General features: G+C 30.3%; 1 protein-coding gene across 2 annotated transcripts in view; it reads right to left on the bottom strand.

Annotated features, from left to right (window-relative positions):
* Nucleotides 1-772: 772 nt before the first annotated feature.
* The window catches only part of LOC107440171 (uncharacterized), a 59,242-nt gene continuing 37,443 nt past the window's right edge, over nt 773-22,571 (bottom strand). The window contains exons 1-6 of one of the 2 annotated variants that reach the window (XM_043041603.3): nt 17,322-17,394; nt 6,226-6,273; nt 6,094-6,122; nt 4,281-4,472; nt 2,822-3,112; nt 773-1,259 (exon numbers count right to left, since the gene is read on the bottom strand). In XM_043041603.3, the coding sequence (XP_042897537.2) occupies nt 1,044-1,259; nt 2,822-3,112; nt 4,281-4,472; nt 6,094-6,122; nt 6,226-6,250 (753 nt within the window). In that variant the 5' untranslated portion in view covers nt 6,251-6,273; nt 17,322-17,394 and the 3' untranslated portion in view covers nt 773-1,043. Of the gene's footprint in view, nt 1,260-2,821; nt 3,113-4,280; nt 4,473-6,093; nt 6,123-6,225; nt 6,274-17,321; nt 17,395-22,571 lie in introns of those variants that run through there. The other variant, XM_071180065.2, reaches the window with a different exon arrangement.

Here is a 22,571-nt window from a genome sequence, read left to right on the forward strand (position 1 = left end):
GTTTTTTTTAAAAAAAAAGTTGAGTTTTTTTAATTATGTTTAGACAAAAGTTAGTGTTTTATACCCTAATTTTGTATTGTTTATCTTATTCTCCCCTACACACACATATACACCGAAGAGCCATTACATTATGACCACCCTGCTAATAACATGTAGGACCACCTTTACCCCTCAAAACTGCTAGCACCAGCCGAGGCATTGGATTCACAAAGTGCTGATAGGTTGTCTGAGGTATCTGGTACCAAGCGCTCACCAACTGGTCCTGCAATTCCCTCACATTGCGAGGGGGTAGCGTGGCAACACGAATTTGGTTTTCCAAGTAGGACCACAAATGCTCTATTGGATTAAGGTCAGGTGAATTTGGGGGCCAAGACATGACTTGAAAGTCACTGGAATGTTCCTCGACGATTCAGCCCTTATGACATGGTGCATTATCCGGTTGGTAAACACCATCCCCAGCAGGAAAAACTGTTGTCATGAATGGGTGAACCTGGTCTGCAACTATGTTCAAGTAGCTTACAGAAGTCAGGGATTGTTCTATGAGGATTATGGGTCCTAATGTGCCCCATGAAAACATTGTTCCTGGGCGAGAAACCATGAAAACCTGGGCGAGCCCATTGTTATAGATGGAGGGTGGTCATAATGTAATGGCTCTTCGGTGTATATATGTATATCAAGATCTTAGGCATACCATTGAATAATTAAAATCGTAAGTAAGTTGCCAAAAATTCAAAAGAAAAAAAAGGACTCTAGTACATTAGTACAGTCATTATTTGATTAAACTCTTATTTTAATAATGCTAAATTCAGAGTACAATAGTGGAATTGTCTGACTTTGACTATAGTTCAAATCAAAAGTTTCATCATTGCTGTCTGTGCTCATATTTTTCTTTGAATCAAGTAGATATAAACAATGAGATAGTGACAAATACACTAACAAAAACTGATGTGAATGTGATTCTAAGATAGATTGATTTTTCAAAAAAAAGATACCTGGTCGGTGATTACTGCACACATGGCTCGCAATCAGAAAATATTGTTCACTTAAAGGTATATGACGGCCGGAGAAAGATGATTTTCTGGTTGGTTGGCTGGACAATCACAGTAGCATTGATCATTCATTTTTATCCCAACGCTCAATGAGGAGTTGGTGAAAGTTCGGCGAGAATTTGGCGGTTCTCTGTCTTTATTCCATTTGTTCTTATCTTTTCCTTGGGTTCTATCGAATTTTGGATTATCTATATCCAGTTTCTTGGGATTCTTAAAAAGAATTAAAACAGTATTATGAAATATTTAGCTATAAATGTTTAAATTTCTTTATAATGTGAAATACTTGGAGCGAAGTAATGATAAGTCAATTTTTTAAATTGTTCAAGGAGTTGTTTATGATGAAAAAGACTACGATTTCCATATCGCCAATAACGTGTTTCAGTGTATTGTACTGTAATTCAGTAGGAATTCTGGAAACTTATTAAATATTTATCTGCAAAAAATTCTAAATTATAGTTTTTTTTAAATAACCGTCGTTGAACAGCAGACCCAATTTTGGGTTTACGACTACCTATGTTCGTTTAACTCCGAAGCCTTGTAATTTTGAACCCAATCCAGAAGACAAAAGAACTTCTGGATAAAGTATTGGGAGAAATTTGCCTTCGTGGAGGACTTCTGAGGGAACAAACCAGCATTTGCGTTACACGGGGAGGAAAACATCGAATACCTTCCACGGTTAGCCTGAGGTCAAGGAGGCTCTAACCCATGATCCGTCTACCACTTGAGGATATTTTACGTTAGCACTGGTCGGTGCGAGCCGGGTGCGGAATTCGTATCTATCAGCTATCGTTGGGATTCGAATCTGATTCACCTCATTGGAAGGCGAACGTTTCATCCCCTGAGCCACCACGATTCTAAGTTATAGTTTGGTGTAAGAAAAGATGTGGTTTTTCACAATATTACTTAAAGCAGAACTTTTTTAAACTTCTCAAAATTAAATAAAATTTTAATACACCTTCCCCCCCCCTTCAATAATGAGATTTTAAAATACGCATCTAGTATAAAATATTACTCGTATTTGTTGAATGCATTTAAATACACTGAATACTAATCATATTATTCCTATAAATACGGCATAAGCATATAAACTGAAATATCTCGGTTAATTACTATGTAATTGGTCAATTGTATGATTGACTGTAAAATTGCTATAAATATTAATGATAAATCAAGCTATCATATTTCTCAAAAAGTAGAATAGATTTAAAGTACAAATTAATAAGCAGAAATGGAAAAGAAAAATACTTATATTATTTTTTATAATAGACATTTAGTGCTCTTTAAGATACAGTGAGGCAGTGCCATAATAATCTTCAGGCAACGTATTTAACGAACATATAATGAATATGAAAGATTTGAATTATGTTACAGTGACACAGATTCAAAGCTCAGCTGTAGTGGGGAGATTCTGTTCCCAGCTCGCACCGACCACAACGCTGGCATAAAATACCCTCAGTGATAGACGGATCATAGGTTAATACTCTCGCCGTCGGGCTAACCATGGGAGATTTTCCTCTCCATGTAATACAAATGCGCGTTAGTTCCATCAAAGAGTCCTCCAGGAAGGCTAGTTTGTCTTAATGCTTGATCTAGTTGTTTTCTTGTCTTCAAGGTTGGGTACAAAATTACAAGGCTACAGGTTTGAAAATTGATAGTAATAAACTCAAAATTGGGTCGGCTGTTCATCGCCGTTTATAGAATAAAAAACATTGTTCTAAAAATTTTTGGAAATTTTTTAAAATATTTCATGAAATAAACTTTTATTTTCTTACCCGTGGTGAAGGATTAGGATTTTGAGAAACCGAGTTTGATCTGGGTTGTGGAATGGGTCCTGGCAAAGAGTTCGGCGGAGGATTTGTTGGTCTTACAAATGGCTTCCTTTGCACCGGTGGCAGGACAGGAAGGGGTATTTTGCGGTATAGATTCAATTCATACATATTTGGTGCTTTACCACATTCGAAATGGAACCACCAATCACAAACGAAAAATCGCTGGTGAAAAATAGTTCCATTCACACAAAGAAAGCTGGCGTTCCGCCCATCTGGAAAGCAAACGTGGTAGGCCTAAAAAAGTAATTGAAATGAAAGAAACTGGATTAGTTGGTTCTAAAGAACTGTACGTTTTTGTTCTATTTCTTTCTGATCTATACACACAAGCAGGACCATATATATATAAATTATGATGAGTTCAAATTAATATAAAAAATAATAAAATCAAAGCTTTTTAAAACTACGTTCTTTAAGAGAAAAAAGGAAGAAAATATAATTCTATTTTTTCGGCAGGCAAAAAACGTAGGAAGCCTCACTTTCAAAATACGTCGGGAGATTTTTGGTAATGATAAAAGTTTATTATGAAAATGGTACGTCCTTCGTTTTCGGTCAGATAAAAAAAAATAGAATTTTAAAATAGCAAAAATTCTTTTCGTTTAGGTTTAATTTGAAAGAAAAAAGAATATGAGTGCCATTTTAGTTTAAAAGGGTTAAAAAAAAAAGGGGGGGGAACAATCTTTTCGTAGCTATGAATGATTACACTCAGAAACAAATTTTTTGTTAAATATTTTATTCATATACTTGAACTTGCCTAATTTGGGTATGGAGATCTCAAATCTAAAATTAGTTTTGCTCCTAAAGCTACAGATTTTTTCAAAACGTCATTTTTAGTCTAGCTTTTGTCGAAATGTGCCGATTCAGAAACGTTATATATAACATGGGTCTCATAAATGTTACGATAAACGTCTACGATAAACTTTCTCATCATCATGATTGAAATTACATAGGAACTCATGCCGGATTACGCGGCTAGGGGAGCTTCCCCTGTTATAACCTGTTCAGAACCACATGACGAAACAGTTCATTATAAGGAAGCATCCTTAGTGGCGTTCGACGATATTTCCGGGCATAGGTACCTATGCAATTCTAATCCTGATACTGTGCCCTAACTCCCATACAAGTTTGTCGCGACATTTATGGTACCCCGTATTTTACATAACGTTTTTAAATTTGCACATTTTGACAAAAGATGAACTAAAAGGGACATTTAAAAAAGAGCTGCAGCTGGAGCGAGATACCGATTGTAGATTTGATTTCAGTGGCGTGAAAATATTCAAGTTCCGTTAAAGAATCTTATGCAAAATAAAAGTAAAAAAAACTTTCTCTGTGTTATTATTGAGAGAATACTCATGAAAATATTAGTAAAAAAAATCCTGAACTGAGCCCGTGATAATTTCAATACCTGACACCCAGCTTCAACGTCTCCAAAATATCCAGCATAATCATAATCAGAACATCGGAAGCTTGTTCCTTCAGGTACTGAAGCATGTACTGGATAATCTAATCCAGCTTGCCCTGGTATGTTATCCCCATCAACATCGTTCAGATAATCACCTGATCTCAGAAGTGCTTCACGCAAGCGAATATTTTGACCCTATACACAAAGTTAAAAAGAAAAAAAAATGTAATCATCAAATGTATGAAATCAGTTTCAAAAAAATGCATATATTATTACTTAGAAAAATTCATTAAATTTGTCAGTTTTTTTTTCTCCAATCCCTGACGTCTGTAAGCTACTTGAACATATTTGCAAACCAGGTTCACCAATTCATGGCAACAGTTTTTCCTGCGGGGGATGGTGTTTACCAACAGGATAATGCACCATGTCATAAGGGTCGAATCGTCGAGGAACATTCCAGTGACTTCCAAGTCATGTCTTGGCCCCCAAATTCAGCTGACCTTAATCCAATAGAGCATTTGTGGTCTTACTTGGAAAACCAAATTCGTGCTGCCACGCTACCCCCTAGCAATGTGAGGGAATTGCAGGTGAGCGCTTGGTACCAGGTACCTCAGACTACCTATCAGCACCTTGTGGAATCAATGTCACGGCGGGTGCTAGCAGTTTTGAGGGCTTAAGATGGTCCTACATGTTATTAGCAGGGTGGTCATAATGTAATGGCTCTTCGGTATATATATATACAAATAAGACTTTTTGGCTTTTTGGAACCTTCTGTATTCACAATTGCAACGCTTGAATACGCCATCTGGGCAGAAGACTGTCTCCTTTTCTTGATCTTTCCTGGAATGCACTACGATATTTTACCCTATCATAACATTTTTCGAATATAATTGTCAAAAATAAATTTCCACGAAAAATTTCCACGACACTTTCATTAAGAATTATGTTTAATGCAGTTTTGAGTTCCACTTAGTTTTCAAACTTAAAAGTTTTTAATCTCTCTCTATTTGAAAATCAAGATAGAAACTAATGTTCTTCTTTCTCTTACGACTGTCCACACGCTAATGGTGAAAGCATGCGAATTGTTGCCATAGATAGAGACAAACTTTTTAGACAACTTTAACTTGTGAGCTTTTAGTTACTAGTCAACCGAGCAAGTAAAACAAGTTTATTCTAATTTAAAAAGCATTAATTGTTTTGAAAACAAGCTTTTTCGATTTTTTTAAAACAAAGAAGTAATTAGCGTTAGATGATATTCACTTACTTTAAATAACGCATAAATGTCCTTTCTAATTTTTCCCACGAAGGCATTTTTTGCGTAACTCACATCTCCCTTATTTTACACTTTTTGCGGAAGATATTTGCTATGGTGCTAAACTAAAGCAGGACAATTTAAAAGAAGTTTTATTTTTCAGTTTTTACAGGATTTAAAAAAGTTCCTATTATTTGGCATTTTTATGCATTATTATTTGTCGATTAGTTATTTTTCGTGGGAGCCAAAGTTCTTTTTAGTTGAATTTACTAAACAAATTATCAAATACTATTACTATTATTACTTTTCTAACCGTTAAAAACAGTTTTAGATAGTTGCTACGGAAATTCGTAGCAGGTGTAGGATGTGACCAAAATAATGTAAAGAATTGAAAACTGATTTTAGGTTAACCTCATGCAGTAAAAAAAATAATCATAAAACAATATAAAATATAATACAACAAAATGCACCTATAAAATTATCTGTTTTCTCTACTATTGCAATACAATCTATGTATTTTTTATTTTTTTTTTAATTAAATCAATTTCATAATATTTAGCTTACCTGAATGCCTATAAAACTTCCCACTACACCTAAAAATAAAAACGTTAATGTTTTATTTTTAACAAATGCCACTGAAATTAAAAAAAATAAAAATAATTTAATTAAAAATGCATTTTAAAAAAAATTTCTCACCTGCTAATAAAATGTAAAATTTCATGAATTTTTTTCAAATGATGGAAACTGTAAAACAAAATAAATGTATTAGAAAGTATTTCAAATCCCTCCTAGATGTGTATACTTTGAGGCTATTAAAAAAGTGTTAAAGTATTCAGTATGAGATACTGCCCAGCATCGTGTTTATAGTAATTTTTTTCTTTAAAAAAAGTCAGCCTTAACCCTTTTTGCTGAAGAATTTTCCAAGTGGTAATGAAAGAACAATTATAGGCACACGTTTTATATATATATATATATATATATATATATATATATATATATATATATATATATATATATATATATATATATATATATATATATATATATATATATATATATATATATATATATATATATATATATATATATATATATATATATATATATATATATATATATATATATATATATATATATATATATATATATATATATATATATATATATATATATATATATATATATATATATATATATATATATATATATATATATATATATATATATATATATATATATATATATGTATATATATATATGTATATATATATATATATACAGTAAATGACTTTCCTTAATGCGTAAGAATACAAGGTATGCAAAGACAGGGCCTTTTCACCTCCTTTTCTATTAGTATATAATCCAGGAGCGATTGTTTTCGAATGACTCTTGCTGTATGATCTGGTCCATGTGAGTTTTGTCCACCCCCTCCCTTGTGGAAAGTGGATGTGAAATGTTATAGCCACCAACCTAACCGTAAATGAAACTAATGAAGGAATAATTGGTTCAGGACTGAATTATTTGAACTAATTGTAACCAATGATAACAGGGATGTAGTCTTGTTATTATTATTATTATTATTATTATTATTATTATTATTATTATTATATATATATATATATATATATATATATATATATATATATATATATATATATATATATATATATATATATATATATATATATATATATATATATATATATATATATATATATATTTTTTTTAATTCTAATATAAAATATTTTTTATTTATTTATTAATTTTGTTGTTGTTAATTTTGCTAGTGTTTGCAGGCATTCACAAACTTCCCTAATTGTCTCACGACATACATTTAAAATTATCTCACGAAAAAGTTGTCTCTCCAATCCTATGTTATTTTTGTGTTGTATAATGTATAAGCATCTCAGAAGTAATACCTTTGTAAGTAATTACTGATTACATAAACATAAGTAATACAAGTGATACTCGAAATTCTTTAATTAGTAAGAAGATATTAGTTTCTAGTATATAATATAAGCATAGTAAAAGTATGGGGGGGAGGTATAGATAATTGGCCAAGGGGCCAGGATTCTTAAGGGTTCATTCAAAATTCCTTTAAAAAAATCTTATGTTTTTAATCAATTTAATTAAAAGAAAATTTTTAGACTTAACTTCAAAGACACTGTACACCAGGATCAAACACTTTGGAAATTGATGTCTTAACCCATACTTTAAACTTTTAAAATTTACTATAGAAAATTTATGGACAGAAAATTTATGGATTAATACTTGGTTTTTAGTTTAATAGATGTGATTAAAAAAAATTCTTTCAACTGAACGTAAAACAGTTGAAACATGTAAAATACCGGCGATGACTTTATTTACAATCACGAGATCACCTGTGTTCGGATGAAGGTAAACGCGTTAATAATTCAAAATATTCATCTAAGATTTGTTAATTACTCAACTAAGATAAGACTTAGAGGGGAAGCAATGTAACTTTCCAAAGACATACAACAATGCTTCCTGAATTAGGGGTGATGCTGGTCTATAATTTGAATCCGTCAGTACCTGTTTATGTTTTTAGAGTATTTTTTTTTAAAACAAAGAATGTGCTAATGTTTTTATAAAATATAAATAAAAAGTAAATAAATAAAAGAATTTTTAAACAAAGAGGCAGTTTTATTTTTACATTTTACTTAAATAGAAAACTTCGTTTAAATCTTCGAAAAAATTATAAATTTTTTGTGGGATACCTAGACGCATAAGAACCGCTTATTGAATATTGTATGTAAACTTAAATTGAGTTTATCTATTGCATATAACGCAAATCATTTTAAATTTTTTTTGCAATATTTTTAAAATTTTTTTATCCTAACGCAGAAAAGATTTTCTTAAAGGGAGGAAAAGGGGCTCGAAATACAAAAGTTAATGCTAACGCGAGCGAGCGTACGATTTTTAATAAGATAAATAAATAAGAGATATAGCACAGACGTAAGATAAGTAAATAAAAGATATAACGCAGACCTAAATAAATAAAAAGTATAACGCGGACATAAATAAATAAAAGTATTTTTAAATTGAGAGACAATTTGTTTTCAAATAACGTTACTATACCTCTACCTGCAAACGTTATTTAATTCCTCAAGAAAATTTATCAAGAATTTATCTTATTATTAAATTATTATTAATATAAATAATTTTTTATAATTCCGCATTAATTCCTTTTTTTTAAATTATAACGTAAAAAGAGAATTTATTTTGTTTGTGTGTTAGTGGTGGGGTTGAAATACAAAAATTAATACTGACATAAGATTTTTCTCTTAATTAAAGAAATACCTTCTAGTGTTTATATTCTCCAAAATGAATATTAAATCTTTTCGTTCGATTTAACTGTAGGTGCTAGCTTTCTCTTGACCTACATTCAAAGCTAGGCACATGATTATATATCGAATTAATACATACTTGCATCTGACCTCACATCTTGACCCCCCGCACCTTGCAGGAAATCACCCTCTACTTATTCCTTCAAAATGATTCTGTTGTTGCTACCTGTCCGTCAACAATGACCGCCCATTTGATTTCCTGCCAAATAATCTTCATTAAAATAATGAAAACTTTCTTTTTAACCTGACGACACTCTTTGCAACAACAGTTCATGACAAAACATTTACCGAATAAATGACCTTCCTATCTCCATCTAATGTCTTTTCAGAAATTAATAAAAAAAACCTATTCAGAAAGTGCTTAAAAAAAAATATATGCAATGGGAATTTGAAAGTTTGCATAGATGATGATGACCCCACCAAAAAGGGGTCAAACGATATCGTCACGTTATTATTTTTGAAAGAAAGAAAAAAAAATGTACATTCAGATGGTAGTTAATGGATGTTGATGGATGGTATCTTAACGAATTATCAATTTAATTAGAATAGATTGATGGTAAGAAAATTCAAGTGATAGGGTGGTTTTGTTAGTTAGATACAGGAAGTATTTATGTGTTATAAAAACCTATTTCGTTTTGACACAGCAAAATATTTTTTTAAATTCCACTTACAAATGCGGGTTCATTTTAAATAACATATTTGATTTTTCATATGATGGAATGTTTTCCCAACATTGCCTTTTTTGTAAATTAAGTGAATATTTTAAACGAAGTTTTTGTAAATAATACCCTCTGCGTATATTCTAGAAATGCTTACACCGGTTGAGATAGAAAAAATTTGATATTGAAAAATTTATGGGAAGTTTTGAAGCTAGTTATTATTGGAAATATTGTTTGGGACATGCCAGAAACATTAAATTTTGAAGTTCAATAAAATTTTTTAACTATACAAATCAGTCAATGCTAGTCATTAAAATGCATTTTAAAATGCTAACAGCAATGCAATTCATTAATTTTTTAAAAAAAAACCCCTCATAATAGTAATAATGTTGTTATTATTATAATGAGGGGGTTTGTTATTTATTGATTTTTGCTGACAAAGAGGAAGGGGGAGTCCAAAATGGCCAAAAACATGCATATTCAATATTTGAACATTCCCTTACCTTACTGATTTTCTTTTTTTTTTTTTTTTTTTTTTTTTTTAGTTTAAATGGATTTTAAGAAACATTATTACTTCCTTATGAAAATAAAAATGGTCTTTTGGAGAAACTTTGATTACGGCCTAATTTTCAACAACGATGCATAGCTACAAATCCAGAACGTCTAGCTCTATCACTCATTTCTTAAACTGTTAGTGAAATAGCAATGAAAACAAGCGAAAGTTTTTTTTAAACTCACCAGCGTTTAAAAACTTTAATTTTCATATTATTTATGCATGCGTTTGAATTATTTATATTACATGGTTATTGAAATAATTTTTAGAAAATCAAAATTATTTAACCAAAAATTAAATTCTAAAGCTTTAATTTGTAACCATTAAAAATATTTTGTTTTATAAAAAATCTCTCGCCAAAAGCAGGAGAAATTAGCTACTAAATATAAAGGGTTCAAGGCATTACATTGCTAAACCATTCCTCCCCCCCATTTTTGCATCCAGCTATGATTGTAGAAATTTTACAATATGAATGTAGTCAAAATAATTTCCAAGAGGAAATTTTTACAAATTTCAGGAATTGATAGCCTAACTAGGTTGTTCACAATAACACAGAAACATCGTATTGCCTACAACATGATAATCATGGTGTTTCCTTCCTTGAACAGTTTGAGAATGTGGTTTATCGTACGTTCTTCATATACAGCGCTGCGTAGACACATGTATATTGTACTAATTGAGCACATAGTGCTGCTTTTGAACCTTTTCATCTTAATATTATGCAACTTGAGATGGTTATTTGAGGTCTATTTGAACGTAAATGGAATGCGAAAAATAGTGCTGCGTTAGATTCTTTTTTTAATTTTTGAAGCCATTTATGTACGAAAAAATCAATTAAAACTATTGATTAAGTAGTAAAGTATGAACTATTTTAAGCATACTATTTTTGGTACTATTTTAAGCATAGTATGCTACCTTACTAAAATTTTCGAATAGTTGTCAGGTAGACTCTGCAGAAATTTTATTTATCCCGATAATATTAAAATAAAACATTAACGCATTATAAATAAATATTATAGAATTATAAATACGAATAATAAAGAGGAATTCAAGCAACTGTTCTGGTTTGCAGTGAACTAGATGTTTATCAAACCAATCTATCAATCAAAAACGATCCTTATTATATTTTGCGTTCTTGTTATCTCGATAAACTCGTCTGACGCTCTAAATATTCAACGAAGTTTCAAAGCAATAATTTAAATATATATTAAAACGTGGGAAATTTTAGGAACGTATCTATTTAGATTTTAATTTATTGCAGCTCAGCTCCTAAACCAACTGTTCAGAAAATGCTAAACAAGTTCCTGTTCGCACCAAGGACACGGAAACAAGTAGAAGATGGAAAAAGATTCATTAACTATTGTACTGTTTATTCTGAAGCCTAAAACCTTGAATGTAATTTTTTTTTAAAATTCATTAAACAAATAGTTTATGATGCTAAAGAAAAATGAATATTTCATTTAAATTATACTTATGCTAAACTATTTTGTGGTGTTATCTTGAAATAAGTTAGCTCTACATACTTACAATGAACATCTTTATATAATAACTATCTACCTCCGGTGAACTGATCTGTTTCAAAAATTTTCGAACTCCTATGTATCTCGAGAAATAACTAAGGGGATAAAAATGTTCGGGTTGAAATTAAGTCTTAGTATGATCAACTCACTCTGTATCAGGGCTTTCTTACACGTCTGCAAGTGAGGACGTTTATAGTACTAATTAGGTTTCTAAGGTGTAGGCAGAAATAATCTGGTTGGTAGGGAGTTGGGCCCATGTCTAAGAGTTCGTGAGCTCTATCCCCTCATTCCGAAGACACCACGGGTTGTATATGGTAACTGGTACACGTTAAATCTGTTGAGTCACAATGTCCTTCAAGCTCCCATAACAAATCAATTCCTCTGAGGGTACTGGATTGGAGATTGATCTCGCTCTGGTTCAAGTCTAAATTAAGAAATGCGGATGGATAATGAGTGAATGTGTCCTCCCTGTAAAACGGGATGTGACGTATGTGTGTGACTGAAGTCTTATTATTGGCCATAGATAGTGCCACTGAAAAGCAAGAAACGCATCCTCTGCCTTAAATTCGCTTGGTTTCACCAAGCAAGCTTTCTGGTATTGGCAAGTGGCATTAGAGACGACAGGTACGAAGGCGTTTATGTAAATATTAGGCTCAAATATTAATTCTTAAATATTAGTACTGGACTCAAATACTAGTACGCCATGACAGGTACTATAATTAAGTTATGAAAGGAATTGTGTTACTCAGTGTGATGCATTCTTTATTTAAAAAGAAAAAAAATCATACAAATTAATGCTTTCGTAGCATCAGTAGGAAACTTGTTGATAATTATCAGCAGTTCGTGTTCAATTTCTGCAAATGTTTATTTGTAATAAATTTGTAATTTTTGAAATTAAAATTAATTTCTATCGTCTATATTAAAAAACTAAGTCTTCTACTCTTTTTATTTTGACTTTACAAATTTCTCATTTTTTCAAACTTCATTTATATATTAAAATAAGTGATTAAAACTGAGACAGCGTCTTCAAAAGAGCATCAATTGAAAAGACCATCATATAAAAAAATAGATTATTAAAATGATCTCAATTTTATAAAAATTACATTTTTAACATTACTAAAGAGCATTGTTATTGTTATTTTTTTTTTCCAAGAAAATATATAAGTCATTAGTCTGGGGATTTACAACTCGTAGAAAGGTAATCGAATCTTAGAACCGAAGAGTATTGAAACATTTAATTTAAATTAATCTGAACATAAGTTAAAAGCCTATCATATGCCTGTAAAGTAGTATTCTTATTAATTTTATGCATTAAGTCTTAAATTTTGGAATTTTCAACTCGTAGAAAGGTAATTAAATCTTAGAACCTAAGAGTATCGAATGATTTAATTTAAATAAAACTGCACATGTATCAGCTAAAAACCTATTATATACCTGGAAAAAAGTATTTTTATTAATTTTATGTGTTAATTAAACGAACATATAGGCTTGCGGTTTTAATTCCAAAACTTTATTATGGTACGTTTCCATTTTTCTAACATATGGCTTCTTTTCTTATTATGAAATGATAATTGATTGACAGATTTATAAAACTCTTGAACTTCCTAGCTTCATACCTGATACTTATTCTTTTAAATGATTTTTAATGAAATTTAAAGAGACGTTAACCGAAAAAGAAATTAAAAATTATATTGTGTTTTAAATTCTCAGAGAATCTCTGTATTGAACTTGGGGTTAATTAGCTTTAACCTGGCATTTGTGTTTCCTCTATACTTTTATTAAAAAGATAAGTCTTTGTTACGATGTTATTTGTATAACTGTGTTTTCTTAAACAATAAGATATTCTTTAAAAAATAATAAGATGTTCTTTAAGAAAAAATTAAAGTCGAGTCACACAACGAGGTCAAAAATGTTGAAACACAATCCAAACCATCCTTGCAGCTTGTAGAGAAAAACGCCATGAAAATCGGTGTTGCCATTCATCGGTGTTCATAAAAACAAAATATCATTCTGTGACAAAGTATTTTCAACAAAGTGTTTCAGTATTGCTCATTAACTAAGCTGCTTTAGAGAAACGAAAGTTTAAATTTCATTCTTAAAATTTTTTTAATTGAAGGAATAATTTTAAAATTCTTGATTTAAATTAATTTTTCAACCGAAAATTTATTACAAGAAATACTACCATACAACTTTAACAACTTATGAAATTCTAGTTCCTAAAAATATTAAATGAAATAAATTATTCTTTAAAATAAAATGTCCCAGTAATTATTACATATGAAAATGCATACTTTCTCTTTTTTTCCCCCATTCTTTTTTTTTTTTTTTTTCAATTATAAGTTTTGCTCCCGCTACCCTTTATTTTTTTAGAAAGACAAAATTTGTTTTAAATTCTTCTTCTCGTATATCTAAAAAAACTTTTGCAAAGGCAAGGAAGTTATTTCGAAATAATGGCTCTGTCACAAAATTTCAAATATATTGTATCATAATGATTATGATAAGTTATAAATTTCAATCGGTATTCTTTAAGATATTATACTTTTTTAAATTGCAGGTAGTCTTGTTTTGGTAAAAAAAAAACTTAAAATACGGAAACATACATTATGGTGTAGAGAAAGTAAATTAACGTTTCTAAAAATACAAGCGTTTTGATGCTGAAAATTTAACATTTAAAAAAAAAAAAATTCATGGACATAATAGGAATTTTGTAATCACCACGCCAAATTATAGTGCTATTATATATTAATGTTTTAATTCACTAGCACATATGACATGTTAACTTGATTTTATTTATCAGTAGGTACCTCAAGAATCAAGTTAGCATGTTATATGTACTAGTAAATTGGTATTTAATATTTATAGTGGTAGTTATACCACAAAACAAAATGCAGTTTTTTTTTAATTAATTTATTTACATGGATTTTCCATTTAAAATTAGAGTCCATATACCAACCTAAGTATTTAATATTTTTGACAGGTTCTAACATGCGACATTGGCAATTATTTTGTTTGTGCAAGAAATTGAATGGAATTTAATGTTGAAATGAATTTCAAAATTTATTAAGCTGAAATAGATAAATTTAATTTTGTTTAAATTTAAAGTGAGGTTGGTACCCGTAAACTATCTTGCAATATCAGAAAAATTTAATTAAATTTGAAATTTGAGTGCATTGAAATCGGAGCATGAATATAGCAAAACAGATTCGTCAGACTAGTTGTAATTTTAGCTTATAATTTGAGAAAACAAAAGTCATCAATAAATATAATAAATAAAGGTCCTGATATAGATCTTTGCGAAACACCCCGATTTGAAAAAAGGGTAATTACTAAATTTGTTTCTAATTTTAATAGTTTGTTCTCTGTACAATAAATATGAAATAAACCATTTTAAGATGTATCCTCTGAAACCAGCATAATTAGAAGACTATTTAATTAGACTTATTTAATTAGAAGACTATGGTCAACATTATCGAATGCTTTAGATAGGTCACGGAAAATAGCTGCAGTTTTCACGTTTCTGCCAATAGATAAATTTTAAAAATTCCAAGTGTGCTTTTTCTGTTCTTCTATTTTTTTTTTGGTCATTTGAATTACAATTCATGAATTTGTTTTTAAAGTATTCTGATTTTGCGGATTTGACGATTTTCTTCAATTCACACACTGTGGAATTGTATGCTGTTGCCTTAAGGTTATTTTCTAATTTTTTAAAAAACAGTTTTCCTCTTCTGCGAATTAAAAGCAGAATACATATATAGTTATCCAGTTTCTTTTAGGTCTCTTGTTTTGTTGAGAGAAAATTTATCGTCAAATTTTGATCACCTTCTTTGTAGCTGAAGTTCACATATTTTGACCGGAGCTCTTTGTATGATAATAATTCTAGTTTCATGATAGTTACTAGCAAAATTCATAACCTAAGGTAATTTTCTGACTAGCTGCCAAAAGTGCTTAAATATCATCTGGAGACCTATACCTAATGATAATACAAGCCCATTAATACTTAGTAAATACTTTTTTCGTGATTGTTAGTTATTATGAAAAATGTAACTTGAAATTGGGCTTAAATTATAACGAGATTGATATAAATACATATCCACACATGGATTGGTTGGTACTGTCTTTGATGTCAGGGGCCGAAATAGAATGAACAATTAGAATTGAGCCGCGATAGAGCGTTCGCTTTCCAATGAGGTGAACCGGGCTCGAATCCCAGTGATGGCTGATGGTCCATACGAATTCCGCATCCCGCCGACCGCATTGGTGACGTGAAATACCCTCAGTTGTAGACGGATCATGGGTTAGAGTCCCCTTGCCGTCAGGCTAACCATGGGAGGTTCTGGTGGACTTCTTTTCCATCTAACGCAAATGCGGGTAGTTCCACCAAAAAGTCCACCACAAAGGCAAACTTTCTCCCAATACTTGACCCAGGAGTTCCCTTGTCTTCTGGATTGGGTACAAAATCACAAGGCTACGGAGTTGAATATTAGTAGTCGTAAACCCATGAAATTGGATCGGCTGTTCATCGAGGGTTATAAAATAAAATAAAATATTTCACACGTGATATTCACATGATTCAATATTTCGCTAAAAATTTTGACGTTTATAATCAAATTAATTTAGAATTTATAGCATAGTTAAGCATAGTTAGGCTACATAGCATTAGTAGTCGTAAACTCAAAAATTGGGTGAGATGTTCGGAGACAGTTATAAAATATAAAAATTAGAATTATAATTAGGTTGTGTTAAGTTTTTTTAGTGCTTAACTTGTTTAAAATAATCCTAGAACTGAGGGTAGAACTGCGAAGTTTGAGGCATCAGTGGTGTAGCTGGCAGGGGATGTCTTTCCCCGGGCGCAGCCTTAGGGGAGCGCAAAATTTATGAAAAATGATTGAAAATAAATTCCAGAATGAACTATTTTTCTCTTTTAAATATCACAAGTTTCATTTTGCAAATTATGGGCACCATAACTTTTTTAAATTTTTATCCGATTCACCGTACTATATCATTTTATTTTGCTTTATGCGAAGGTTTTTTCTTTTTTTTATTTAAAGAAAAAATTATTTATAACAAAGTGGCAATATATTGAATGAAAAATGCCTTTAAAATAAAACACTTATCATTCAATAAAACACAGTAAACGAGATCGAAAATAACTAAATGGAATAGAAACTATATTAGTAATATACACTGTTAAATTTTAAGCGAATTAATTAATTTAAATCGAATTGATTTAATCGAAATTAATTTAAATCAAAAATTAATTAAGTTATCAAGTTACGTTGTTTAAAAAGAAAATATTTCATTTGAAGTTGAAAAATCTTATTTTAAGCAAAATTTAACAATCTCATGACAATGGGTTTTACAGATTATTATTAAAGTGACCCCGAAAAGACCCCTATAACTCTCATACCATACAAGGAGGTACAAAAACTGAATTAGTTCTCAGGTGCTGTAAACCCTAGTCACACCTCTGTAATGAAGTATTCCAGTTTTAAATTTTAATACTGGAACCATTTATACCGTTAATGATTCCACTTAAATTTGAAGAAGGAACACTGCATACTATTTACAAATAAAATTATTTTAAATCATAAATATATTTTACCGATAAAATGTAAGTCAAACAATGTAAATCTGTTATAAAATTATATTAATATCACGGTGAATGAATACGATAAAAATAAACAACACATACCTATAAAATCTGAGGAAGAGAACAACTCTTATGAGTTTACTGAAAAATCTTAGAAAGAAAAACTCTTTAAAACTTTCTTTCTGTTCTTTTATACACCTGTTTGAATCGACCTCTGAACCTTGACCAATCACCTTTGTCCAGTTCCTTTCGGTGCTAATGGTATAAACGGGACTTTTTTCATAGAAATTCTTATTCAAGAATGTCACGAAGTGGCAGTTGCTCTTCAAATAAGGTAAAAACTATTGTTATTTTGTGTAATTATGAGTTTTCATTGATTATAGGTTAGCAGTGAGCAATGATTAATTTTGACATCTAACGGAATAAATTATTGAACAAGTGGATAATATGAAAGCTTGACTCTTGAAGTAAATATTAGGTGTCAGAGAACATTTTTCATTTACCTATTAAATATTATAGAACAAAGAATATTTTGCACAAAAACTTAAATTATTTTAAAAAAATCGAGGGAAAAAAATAGATTAGACGAGACATAATGAAAAGGTAAAATACTCACAAAATCTATTTTTTCTATTTTATTTTTTATTTTATTTGCTTATTTTATTTTATTTGTTTATTTATTTTATTTATAAGTTATATTTATTTATTTTATTTATAAGTTATATTTATTTATTTTATTTATAAGTTATATTTATTTATTTTATTTGCTTATTTTATTTCATTTGTTTATTTATCTTATTCATAAGATATATTTATTTATTTTATTTGTTTATTTATTTTATTTATAAGTTTTATTTATTTATTCTATTTATTCATTTTTTTTATTTACTTCTTTTTTGATTCTAAGAAAATAAAAAATAAAAATTTGCTATTGCGTTTGATAAAATATTTGTTGAATTCAGGCAAATAAATAAATAAATAAATTTTACACTTTTCTTTCAGACAAACTGCTTTTGAATGTAAGACATGAAAATTATGCAATATTTTTCAAACCATGAGAATATGCTATAATGCAAAAAAAATTTGACTATGCATATTTATCATCTCAGGTGACAAAATAGAAATCATTACAGTTTATTGAGTAAAAAATATATAGATAAAAAACTTTAAAAATTAATACAAAGAAGAAGAAAAATAAAAGTTCATCCAAAATTGAGGATATAGTCTCGATTAATATTCTTACCATTCCAGTTTCTTGCTATTTAATTTTTAGTCATCAGTATTATTTCAAAATTTAATTGAATCTATAATAACAACTGGATCTCTGAAAAATGGTTAATCGGTTCATAACATATAACATAATGATATCTGAAATTATAAAAATTAACCTTTAGAGGTGTAAGAAATTTATTAGAAATATTTATACTTAATTATTAAATTGCTATTTTCATTATTTTAATTTTTACATATAGAAATAATATATATTTAATGTCGCTCAGAAAATTTTAGCATAATATGGAGAGAGTGAGGCTACGATGAGATGATTACAGTAAGATATATAGAGCAATGAGAATCCACTTTAACAAACTTAACAGTTATTGAAACGTAACAAATAATATTCAGATTTAAAGAGTAATGAGAATCCACTTTAAAAAACTTAACAGTTATTGAAACGTAACAAATAATATTCAGATTTAAAGAGTAATGAGAATCCACTTTAAAAAACTTAACAGTTATTGAAACGTAACAAATAATATGAATGTAAGGAGGGATATAAAAACATGGACTTTGGGTAAGAGAGCATGAAAGCCTCTCATGGGTCCATTTTACTTTATAACCGACGCTGAACAGCCGACCCAATTTTTTGGGTTACGGCTATGTTCAACTCCGTAGCCTTGTAATTTTAAACCCAATCCAGAAAACAAGGGAACCTGAAGAATCCTGAAGAACCCAGAAAACCTGGATCAAGTAATGGGAGACACTTGCCTTCGTGGAGGACTTTTGGATGAAGCTAATCCGCATTTGCGTTATATGGCGAGAAAAACCACAAAAACATTTCTAGTCTGGTGGGAAGGGGACTCTAACACATGATCCGTTTACCACTGAGGATATTTTACGCCAGCATTGATTTCAGGGCGAGCCGGGCGCGGAATTCGTATCGACCAATCTGTCATAAGGGGCTGGGTGATGTATAAAAATTCAAGGTAAACTTGGGCAATGAACGTACTAGTGTAGCATAAGTGTTGTTCCATAACATCCCGGATACAAAATCGTAAAAAAAAAAAACATCTAAAAAGGGAAAACGAAACATAATACCTTTCCATCTCAGTTGAAAATAAAGAAAGTCAGTCAGAAGTAACAGAAAACTTTATTTAGCTCTGATGAATTATATCTAGGAGCAACAGCAAATCTCAGTGATGAAGATGGTGATCTGGTAGAGGAATTTAAGGTCACATACTTGGGGATCTTGTCAGGAAGAAAAAGACATTCAGACCCATTGCTCAATCAGCAAAACTATACAGGAAAAATAGATTCCATCAACCCCATGTTCCCAACACCAGGAAAAGAAAACGACGGCAGGTTTTAGACTCAATATAAATAATGAGGTGCAGTAAAATTATAATTTATTTGAAGAAAACTTAAGTTTTTATTAGTTGTGCACCATCCTTCCTAGTAGCCTTAGGGGGGGGGGAAGTAAAGGGCCCCGTTTAAACGGAGACGTGAGGATGAGAAGAATACAAAACTCGAATGCCCCGAGTTAGGCTGGATATTTTGGATAGCTCGGTGTTAGGTGCGAAGCGCCACAAACTGATTCATCGAATCTGTGATGTCCTGTGTTCTCAGGTCATAAGCTTATTCTAGTAATAAGAAGAGGGAAGAACCCCATAGTCAAGTATAAAAAACATGAGAAAACAATGAAGAAGACAATGTTAAGCAAATAATAATGAAACTATATACAAATATTATATGCAGATATGATAATCATAGTTCGATAGTGAATAATTAATCTAATAAAGTAGGATATATTTACAAATATTAACATTATTTACATTAGATAATCCTCTGTTAAAACAGCGACCCGGTTGTTCCGGTTTTCGACCGCTCGTGCCGGGTTGCTCGCTGTACTAATTCCTACGGCTAACCCGGATCGGAACCTGCAGGGTTGCTTACGGTTGCTCCTTCACCGGGTTCGCCGTAGTACTAGTGGTTAGTGGTTTAATCTGTGTGTGTTAAGTTATTGGTATGATTTTGATAATATACAGTCTGACATTAGAAATGGCGTAATTGGACTATATTTTATGTTATCCTCAATAATATTTGCCCCGCGTTAAGCACAGTCAACCCCTTAAATAGCAAAATGCTATAAACGAGTAACAGTCAGAAAAAAATTAGAAGTTACGGTTAAAACAGGAGTAAAAAGGTAAAATAAAAGTTAAAGTATTTAAATATTTAAGATAGTTACGGTTAGGAAATAACGCAAAGTGTAGAAATACTAGGGCTCACGTGGATAGATAAAAAAAAGCCGACGCACCTGCCATTCTGCGAATTTGAGGGAAGCGACATTTCAGTTCACTCTGTAGGGAAAGTAATGGGTAGGAACTCTGTAGGGTCTGTTCAATAGTTTGTAAGGGAAAGTGTAAAGACTACCAAATAAATTGAAGAGACAATATAAATTTTAAATCTAAAAGATAGTGAGTGACACAACGTCATACAGCCATCTCTAATATTCGAAACCAGTTAGACGAACTCTCCACGGCTCTCATTGGTCGATTGAGAAGAAAAGAGATAGTCTATTGGCTCAATTAAAACGTTCATATTTTTTAACGAAAAATGTTACAGCAGGTATAAAATACCGATGCTACATTAAAAATAGACATCACTAATAAACAAATAATTGTTACCATTACTTCTGAGTAGAACATTTCTCCAAAAATAATAGATGGAACGGAATTAAAAATAAAGTAATATGTATTGAAACAGTAGACGTCTAAAAAAAAAATCATTTTAAATATCATCCCATAGAGAATTGCTTTCAAATTTAAACTTAACTCAGATTGCATCATGGATGATTCTGCAAATATCATAGGAATTGATAAGGAAAATTGGGTGCATTGCGCTAACTGGTAAGCTAGTTTCTCTTAGTATTTCCTAACCAAAATTTCCAAAAGAAAATTAAAAATTCTTTAATTTTGTTGCATAAATCAAGTGTAACTTTAAAAATACAAGAAAAGTTAGCCTTTTCAGACATACATAAGCATGCAATAGAGAAAATATTTGTAGACATTTATTCTCTAGTTTAAAATGCATATTTCACTAGAGTCGAAAAAATTTTTTCTAATGAGGCAGTTAAAACGTAATTTTGAATTTGAAAAACTTGTTAAGTTTATACTGATGTAAGAAACTCTAAATCATAAAAAAGTGTTCATTGCGAATCATTAATATTTTTTAGTTAAATATTTTCTACTTAAAATACGTAGTACTCATAAAGAGCAGGTTATTATCAAGAAGAAATGGCCAAATATGTGTACTTAATATATGAGTACGTAATATACTAATGGATGCTTAATATTAATAAAATGGGTACTTAATATATGAGTAAAATGGGCAATCAGGGGAGCTCTTTAGTTTTACTAATTAACGAACTATAAACATGTCCGCAGCTAATGTGATGACAGATCTTCTAGTAAAATGAATTCGTTTAACTTCAGTTTAAGAGGACGCCATACCACGGGAGAAACTTTTCCTCTCAAATTCTCTTTCTCCTTCGTAACTAATTTAAAGTGAGTTCAAACAAACCTCGAATAAGCCATGAAACGAAAATTTTTGTTGTTGCTGTTGTTGTTGACGTATGCCTGTTTAGGCAGAGGGGGTGCGATTGTTCTTGTTTTCCAGTGGCGCCATCTATGGCCAAGTAAATTTTTAAATACACAAATGAAAATAAATTAAAAGATGATAACTTGCGATTACTCAACGGAGGAGTTCTCTTCTAATAATTTGTTTGCATTTTAATATTTTTTTTCTTCTTTCAGGAATTGAAATTTCATGATTAGATTTTCCAGAACTCTTTCTTTCTTTTAAATTGTAAATTAGTAATGAAGGAAAAAGAGAATTTGCGAGTTAATGATTTACGTGCGTGAAATAAATAATTCCTGGAAATTTATCGAACATATGTCATTGTTAATAAATAAATTTTTATCAGTGACCATCTATAATGTGATTTTTATTATTTTTTTCCAAACTTTAAATTTTATCAAAAAGGCTAGAAATGTAACAAACTTTAAGAAATCAATTAAAAATATTTGTCTGGTGAAAATTTAAATATTTTTGAAGTATATGTTCTCTATTTCTCTC

The sequence above is a fragment of the Parasteatoda tepidariorum genome, chromosome 1 (genome assembly GCF_982258835.1).
Source record: "Parasteatoda tepidariorum strain Cologne lab strain chromosome 1, Ptep-v5.0, whole genome shotgun sequence".
NCBI classification, from domain to species: Eukaryota; Metazoa; Arthropoda; class Arachnida; order Araneae; family Theridiidae; genus Parasteatoda; species Parasteatoda tepidariorum.